The sequence below is a fragment of the Vigna angularis genome, chromosome 1, assembly GCF_016808095.1.
Source record: "Vigna angularis cultivar LongXiaoDou No.4 chromosome 1, ASM1680809v1, whole genome shotgun sequence".
Classification (NCBI taxonomy): Eukaryota; Viridiplantae; Streptophyta; class Magnoliopsida; order Fabales; family Fabaceae; genus Vigna; species Vigna angularis.
In genome coordinates this window covers 13,963,511-13,972,507 of record NC_068970.1, presented here as the reverse complement: position 1 = coordinate 13,972,507, position 8,997 = coordinate 13,963,511, and the positions used below count along the sequence as shown (strand labels likewise).

Sequence of the window (8,997 nt, the reverse complement as noted above, 5' to 3'; positions counted from 1 at the left end):
CAATATAAGATTAATATTTTATGTATATTATTAATTCCTATAATTAGTTTATTAAATAATTAGTATATAGATGGTTGATACTCATACTAAATGGATTAATTTAACTATTTTTATTTGCTTTTGATTTGATGATTAATATTAGTTATTACAATTCATTAACCGTGACTCTTCGTTAACAAAAAATATGTATATGTTGATTTTTTATAGCTACATAATGGATTATCTTTTGTAACATGCATAATTATACACAGAATATGTAATAAATTATGCACATGATAATTATCTTTTTTCTTTTAACTTATGCCAATTATCATATATAGTTCCTAATTGATTGAGCGTGGCTAACTATTTCACAAAATTTACTAAATCCTTATAATATTAAGATTTTCTTTTTAATTTTAACAAAGGACACTATTATAATTGAATAAATTATTATTATTATTATTATTATTAAAATAAAATATTACCTTTTTACTCTCTCTCGTCTAATATAAAGAATTTTAGTTTTCACATTTTTTTTTCTCTTTCTCATTTCCTTACTTTTATCACTTAATTCAAATAATAGCCTAATTAAATAACAATGTGATAAATAAGTTTTGGTAACATTTGGTAGTTCTAATATATGTAGATATCTTGTAAATAATGCGTCGACATAGTTGTAAAGTTTCATTTTTTGCACGTATAGATTCAATTTTCATTTTTCTATTTTGTTTTCTGTTAAATATATATAATTCTTAAATAAATCTCAAACGAGAGATAAATTTAAAAAATATATTTTTGCATTCTTGTTTAGTATGTTTGTGTATTTTCTATTTTGACAAGAAAATTATGCTTTTTAATTGAAATGTGGTAACTTTGACATATGCTATGAGCTAATTATTTTTTTATTACATTCTTCCTTCGAGATAATCTTTGTAAAATCATATTATTTGGAATTAAGTGAAAGATGCAGTTTAATTTGAAAAATAAATAAAAAATTGTAGAAAATAATTTTGATGTTTGTTGATTGTTTGACGCATGACTTTTGACACGGGTTATTTAATTTGGTTAATTCTTTTTGCATTACATTTATCATTTAATGATATTTAATTTAAATGTGAGAACATATTTTTTGTAATGTGAATGTTGTATTCTACAGATGATTTGAATTTTTTTTAATAAAAAAGGAAAAGTAAGAACAAAGCTAAGAAAAGTAAAAAGAAAGTCCTTCTTCAACAATTGCGATGTTTTATGAAACATAGACAAGAGATGACAAAATCATTATTTTAGATTTTGGTTGATGAACCTTGCTTCAAAAGTATTAGAATAATATTTACCTAACATATAATAAGAATGTAATTAATAATAACATAATAATATCATATCCTAAATAATATCTATAATAGTAAGTGGATATTATCCTAATAAACATAAATTTAGATAGTTTATTGTAAATTGATTTATTGTAAACTCTATGAATATCTTGAAAATTATTAAAATAAATCAAAATATTAATTGAAGCTCCTATAGTTCAAAATAGAGGAGTGAAACCAACCTAAAAGCAAAACCAGAGAAAAAAAGATATAAAATACATAAAAAAATTTAAAAAAACACCGAACAAATCAAATATGAGAACAAATTATTTGATGTTTATTCAAATTGGTAAAAAGGAAAATTATATTTTGGTTTATTTTTTGACTTGTTGAGAGTGTGAAATGTGTCTTACGTTTTCTTTTTATGTCCACGTAATATATATATATATATATATATATATATATATATGTGTGTGTTTGCTAATTTGTGTATATTCTTCTTCAGTCTTACATTTTAATAATGTATATCGTGTTTTCGTAGATAAAAACACTCTTATATATTATGTGGGTTATAAGTTTTAAGGTGTATTTGAATAATTTTTATTCTCAAGGCTAAAAAAAATAACCCTCCAATTAAAAATTAACATCAACCTCATCAATTATTTTGTTATTAAATTGAAAAACAAATGAACCAAGTAAGAGCAACAAATTGCAGTGTCGCAGGTTGCTGTGTGGGAGAGAGTATGAAGTGAGTTAAGAGAAAAACAAATAGGATAAGTGAAGAAGGTGGATTAGGGTTAGACGAACATTTCTGATTTTTTCAATTGAGACTACAGTAGGGATGACAAAGAAAATATTGAAGTGAGAGAGATAAAAGAGAAAAGATGGAGAAGAATGAGGGAGGTGACTAAGAATTTGAGAGTTTCTAATTTTTTTGTTGAGGAGGAAAGATATTTTTGTCTACTAAAATTCAGTACACATTACTAAAATGTAACAACTAAAAAAAAGCATAGGCAAATTAGCAAACCCCATGTGTGTATATATATATATATATATATATATATATATATATATATATATATATATATATATATATATATATATATATATATATATATAAATAAATACTTATAGTAAAAGTATATTATTTTAAAACAATAAATTATAATTACAAAATAAATAAAAAGTAGTAATAAAAAATATATCAGATAATAGATGGTAATAATAATATAAAAATGTATAAATGGAAAAATTGCGAAGGAGTTCTTGATTAGAAAGAGAAGAGGGACACTCTGGTAGGCACAGTTGCGGTTTGCTGATACCAAATTTCAGCCAACCACACAACAACAATCAAACGGAAGGGAATCATAATGGCGGATCCGATCCTGGCACCACCAAGATCCGCCACGGACCTCTTTTCCGATCCCCTGGACACCCATCCGCTGTGGTTCAAACCGGCGTCATTCCTCTCCCCAGACTTCGATTCCGAATCCTACATTTCGGAGCTTCGCACTTTCGTCCCCTTCGACACGCTCCGCTCCGAGCTCAACAACTACCTCTCTTCCCTCAACCACGAACTAATTGACCTTATTAACCGTGACTACGCTGATTTCGTCAATCTCAGCACCAAGTTAGTGGACGTTGACGCAGTTGTGGTGCGAATGCGGGCCCCGCTGGTCGAGCTCCGGGAGAAGATCGAGCAGTTCAGAGGATCCGTTGAGGTTTCGCTGCTTTCCATTAAGAACCGCTTGAACCAAAGATTGGAGACGGCCTCCGCTAGAGAGACGTTGGAGCTTCTCCTCGACACGTTTCACGTCGTCTCTAAGGTAGCATCGTAATTTTGGTGCAAGATCTCCTGAAGGCATTTATTCTGCTCTTGATGGAAGTTTTTCAGGATGAACCTAGTGTGATCTCACTCTTAGTTTTCTTGCGATGTATTTATTAGATATAAAAGGGAGTATGTCGGTGAGGTGGTGTTTGATTGACCTATTGGATCACTAGTTATCTGAGTATTATCTGATCATATGTAGATGTTTAGTTCTAAAATGTTTACGCCTGAGATGTCTTGTGTTTGACGAGAGAGATGTGTGTTGCAGGTTCTTCAATAACATATGATATTGAGTGAGCTTCAAATTCCATCTTACAAGTTGATTTTGTAGGATTATCTTAAGATAAAAATCCTAACTGTAAATATTTGATTGAGTAGGATGATCATTATGCCATTCTTTGTTAACCCTTTAGTGTGAGCAAGGGTCTCTAGTGTCAATTTCATTGTTAGGTTTGGATTGGTTGTTAATCACCACTATGGAGGTTTCTAGAGAAGGGTACACTAATCATACGTACGTTGCATTTGATAAGTGGTGTTTGTTTTGATTGTGTTCTATACTGGTTTTTGGAATGTTGGGATTGAGACAAAAATTATTTGATATTGTATAATTTGTATGTGGTAAATTTGTTGATTGCAGGTTGAGAAGCTAATAAAAGAGCTGCCTAGTGTACCCACGGATTGGTCAAATGGAGATGTAAATTTGTCAGAGAGGACTTACTTGAGCAATGGAGTTTCTGTGCAACAGGTTGAGAATGAGACAAGTATCAGAGAGACTCAAAGCATGCTGTTGGAAAGAATTGCCAGTGAGATGAACAGACTAAAGTTCTATGTCACACATGCAAAGGTTTGTTTTAAATTTTTTTCCACTTTTATTGATTGTTATGTGTGTTTGTGGGTTGATACTTTTAATGGCAATTGGAATCATTTGTAGTAAAATTTAGTTGGGAATGGAATTGGAATTTGATGCAGAGGCTTGGTAAGAAGCCTGCAATATACCATTTTTGTGTGTGCTGGTTGTTATTTCTCATTGTTAACTTATACATATTACCTATTGCCATTCTGAAAGAGCAAAAAGGGAATCTGTTTCTTGTCAACATAAAGTATTCTAGAATTTGATGCATCACTGAAAATAATGCAAAATCCGTTTTTGAGCATTTGTCTCGGGGTTTGCGAGATAGTTTGTGCTTAAATTTTGTGTAGACAAGGTAGTTTAAGTTTGTAAAGCAAGGTTATTGAATCAAGATTCAAATTTTGAATCACCTAGCGACTTTTTGAATCATGAATCGTAAACTTGTATCAAATAGATAAGATTTAGGTACAATGAAAATTACTTCACATGATATATAGTGTTGAATTTAAAGAGCTTAAAGTGTGTGTGTGTGTAGAGAGAGAGAGAGAGAGAGAGAGATAGAGAGAGAGACACACACACACATGACAACTTTAGCTGAAGTCATACAAAACAAAAGTATTAGTTGCATCTAAGCTTGAGTTCTTTATTTTAGGAAAATTAAAATGAAATAATTAAATAGTTTAATGGAGTACATACGTTGAGTGTGAGAGACAAATAAAGGTAGAATAATCAAATAGGACAAGATCACAAGTGTTCTTTCAAATTCCTTTTCATTTTAAAAATTTAAACTCACATGATTTTTGTTTTAAGTAAGAATTGGAGAAAAAGTAAAAGCCTACAAATGACTAAATTGTATCGGTGATATGAGTTACATAGATTCATTCATGTATAGTAAGATACAAAGTCAATTACAATTTATCTTTAGATATAAATCGGTAGATGGCCAAAATGTATTGAATCATAAGATTTGAAGCGTGAATTGTCTGATAAATAGTAAAGTGATATTTTTAAAATAAAATTTGGTTTAAAAATCACATTAGTGGGTCTTGCATTAGTTAATAGCCTTGAGTTTTGTCAAATGTGTGGTAGATAGAAAGAAAAATTGATGTTTTTGTTCATTTTATAACAATAGATGGACTTGTGCCCTTGAAGTTTTGTGGAGGGTTTATGGATGATTATGTATTTAATCATTTTAATTTTCTGTCTTTTACTAGTGTTCTGAATTTTGTGATTCATTGTAAAATAAACCTTTTGTTCGAGGCCTTGATACATTCTGTGCTCATCTCTTTTTCTCTATTATGCCAGTACAGAACCTTCCTTTTATTGAGAATATGGAGAAGAGGATTCAAAATGCAAGCCTAACAGTAGATGCAAGCTTGGGACATTGCTTTGTAAATGGTTTGGAGCACAGGGATGCAACTGCAATTTACAATTGCTTACGTGCATATGCTGCTATAGATAACACCAAGAATGCAGAAGAAATCTTTCGAATTACTGTTGTGGCTCCATTGATACAAAAGATAATTCCACATGGATCATCAGCTGTGGTGGCTGGGTCATCTGGGGATGGTCTTGAAAATGATTATCAACTAATTAAGGAATGCATTGATAAAGACTGTAAATTTTTATTGGACATTTCTTCAGCTGGTATGTTGTTTGACTTTTTTTCTTGCTACTTTACTTTCCAAGAACAAGTTGGACCTCTTTGGTCATTACATTTCTTCAGTTATCCTTATGAGCCTTGCGCCGTCATAACTGGAATAATTTCTTGGACCTTGTCAATCCTTGCTGAGGCATTCATTTGTCCTTCTTCATCCTGAAAACTTGAACTTTTTAATCATCTATATGTATTGTTAGGTAGATCATCTGTGTGTGATCATGCTGTGGTTTTGCTTATGTTTTACATATCTGAAGCTTGGTCTCTGGTGCAGAAAATTCAGGTTTGCATGTCTTCGATTTCTTAGCTAATTCAATCCTTAAGGAGGTTCTCTCTGCGATTCAGAAGGGAAAACCAGGTGCATTTTCTCCTGGAAGACCGACAGAGTTCTTGAAAAATTACAAATCAAGCTTAGATTTCTTGGCTTATCTAGAAGGTAGTTGTCATATCTTCCTCATATCTTTTATGCCTTGAGAAAAAAAAAATGAACAAAGAAAACATGCACTTCAAGTTTTAAAGAACCTCGTTGATTTAATATTTTATCTATAGTGTACATTTGCTAAATTGTATTATTCATACATGGCTTTAGAAGTATACATTCACTAAGATTATAACATTTAATTTTATGCAAGGCTACTGTCCATCAAGATCTGCTGTTGCCAAATTTCGATCTGAAGCAATATATATTGAATTCATGAAGCAATGGAATATTGGAGTATATTTCTCTTTGAGGTGCCTATGCTGTTTTAAGATGTTCATAACTTAAGAATGCATGTTTTTCTCTGTAACATGGAAATCATATCTGCAATTGCCACAGGTTTCAGGAAATAGCAGGGTCTCTAGATTCTATGCTTACAACATCTAGTCTTGTCCCTGTTCAAAATTCAGATGCTGGTGAAAAAAATTACCAAGGTTTAACATTAAAGCAAAGTGTTACTCTGTTAGAGAGTTTGAGATCATGCTGGAGAGAAGATGTTCTTGTCCTTTCTTGTTCTGACAGATTCCTTCGGCTATCCTTGCAGCTTCTTTCTAGGTCAGTTAAATCTGGGATGTTAGGAATTTGTGTTGTTTTTTGGGTGCTGAAAGAACTAAAACCAACTTCTCTTTGAGCATACAGGTACTCAAGTTGGCTCTCATCTGGACTGACTGCACGGAAAAACCACAACATAAGCACTAGTCCTGGGTGTGAATGGGCTGTTTCAGCTGTCATAGATGACTTCTTTTTTGTATGTATCGTGCCTTCACTTTATTTTTGTGTCAAGCCGTTGTTCAATAATTTAACCTGCATTCTGTATGCACTGTAAAAACTGGGTTCATTGCTTCAAATATTCTATACCCATACATCCGCAAAATTTTGCACAAGTCCTCTACCAGACTTTTTCTGAAGTTCCATACAAGGAATTGGTAAAAAAATTGACAATGGCTATGATTAAGTAACATTATGGATACATGGATTGTTTCCATATATGCAATATGCTATGTGAAGATATTGGTTGTACTTTGCCTGAAATGTAACAGATGCTAAATCATTTGTAGGTTATTCATGATATAAGATATTTGGAGGAGCAGGTTCGTGGTGATTACCTACAGCACGTGCTTCAGCTTTTGTCTTCATGCTCCCCTGATGTTCTGGAATCAATAAAGCAGAGCATTTTACTGGGTGGTCAATCATTAAAATCTATAGAACCTTTAGTCATCAAAGCAGTGGTGGAGTCACTAGTGGAAAAGTCAGTTGAGGTAGGTTTATAATCGATGTTTATTCTTTGAAGTGGTTGCATTATCCAGATATGAGGGTGTATATTACTATATAATATTTAATTTATTCATTTCTTTGTCTTGTTCAAATATTTATTAAGGACTTGAGACAAATGAAGGGTATAACAGCAACGTATAGGATGACTAATAAACCTCTACCTGTGAGGCATTCACCATATGTTTCAGGGGTATTGCGTCCCCTTAAGGTATGGTTAAGTATTATTTTCACATGCTTTCCTTCTTCTCATGAGAGTAATTTTTAAGAAATGTTTTTTAATTTTCGATGGGAGTGCATGAATTACACCTGAAAGCATTAATATATATTGATGGCATGCCCCTATACATCCCAGGCTTTTTTGGATGGGGAAAGAGCTACAAGATATTTGGCTAGTGACACTAGGAGTGAAATACTCCATTATGCTGCAACGGAGATTACGGACCGTTATTATGAATTAGCTGCCGACCTTGTTAGTGTGGTAAGTGCCCAATCCAAATTTCACTGTTGGAAATTTTGGATCTGTTGGATTCTGTGTTAAAAATTGTTTTTTAAAAAACTGTTATCATGAGTAGGCAAGAAAGACAGAGTCTTCGCTTCAGAAAATTAGGCAGAGTGCACAAAGACGAGCTGGAGCAAGTTCAGATATCTCAGATAATAATGTGTCTGACACTGATAAAATCTGTATGCAGTTGTTCCTTGATATCCAGGTTGGTGGCATGATACTTGTTATTTATTATCTTTACCAGTGTGATCTTCTCATTCTTAGATATACAACTCATAACTCTCATGGCTTGTTAATGAGTTTTTGAGTGTCCAGCTAATTCTTGACTGATTTCATTTAGTAACTTTTGAGTGTCCTCTTGCAAATTATCACCAGGAGTATGCCCGTAACCTCTCTGCGCTTGGGGTTGAAGCAGTCAATATTGCATCCTACCGGTCATTGTGGCAATGTGTGGCTCCTGCAGATAGGCAAAACACAATTAATCTATAAGAGTTTGCTCCAGTGGAGTTAATGCGGCTTGTAGATTGTTTTCTTTTTGGGTCAAGAGTTTATTTTTTGTAATTTTACTTGTGAAATCCAGATACACATTAATCACAGGTTATCACGATTCTTAATATGGAAGAAAAAAGTATATTGTCCGTAAATGTCATCTCAGATGTTTCTTTGTTGCATGTTTACTTATCATCATTCTTTTTAATAGCTTTTTGTGCAAAACTTATGGCAACGGTTTTTGATGGTCTGGCTGATTGAATATGCTTCATTTGTTTGTGGCGAAGTTGTGTTAACATAGAGATTAAGGAGAAGAAATAGGTTGATAAATAGAAAATGGGTTATATTTGAAAGAGGGAAAATTGTAGGGGTACAATTTTCGCAGAAACAAAGAGTAATAATGTTTCTCACAAAAAAACAGTTTGTTGTTTTGTTCATAAATCGATTTCCATTATAATAATCCACTGTTTAAAAAGATATAGAAAGTAATTGATGTATCATTGCATTTCTTTTTTCTATTTCTGTCTTCTTTTTTTATTAAAGTGATCAGTCTTTGTTTATTATATTTTTCATTTGTTTTCATATTTTCATCTGTTCATTTCCTTTCTAATAAAATGTAGTTAAAT

General features: G+C 32.0%; 1 protein-coding gene across 1 annotated transcript; it reads left to right on the top strand.

Moving 5' to 3' along the window:
* The first annotated feature begins 2,542 nt into the window (after nucleotides 1–2,542).
* On the top strand, nucleotides 2,543–8,526 carry LOC108342863 (conserved oligomeric Golgi complex subunit 2). The gene is made up of 12 exons (XM_017580739.2): nucleotides 2,543–3,118; nucleotides 3,758–3,964; nucleotides 5,281–5,617; nucleotides 5,902–6,063; nucleotides 6,260–6,359; nucleotides 6,445–6,660; nucleotides 6,745–6,853; nucleotides 7,164–7,364; nucleotides 7,484–7,588; nucleotides 7,733–7,858; nucleotides 7,953–8,087; nucleotides 8,258–8,526. The coding sequence occupies exons 1-12, from the start codon at nucleotides 2,663–2,665 to the stop codon at nucleotides 8,369–8,371; spliced, it is 2,268 nt and encodes a 755-aa protein (XP_017436228.1). The 5' UTR covers nucleotides 2,543–2,662; the 3' UTR covers nucleotides 8,372–8,526.
* The last annotated feature ends 471 nt before the right edge of the window (nucleotides 8,527–8,997 follow it).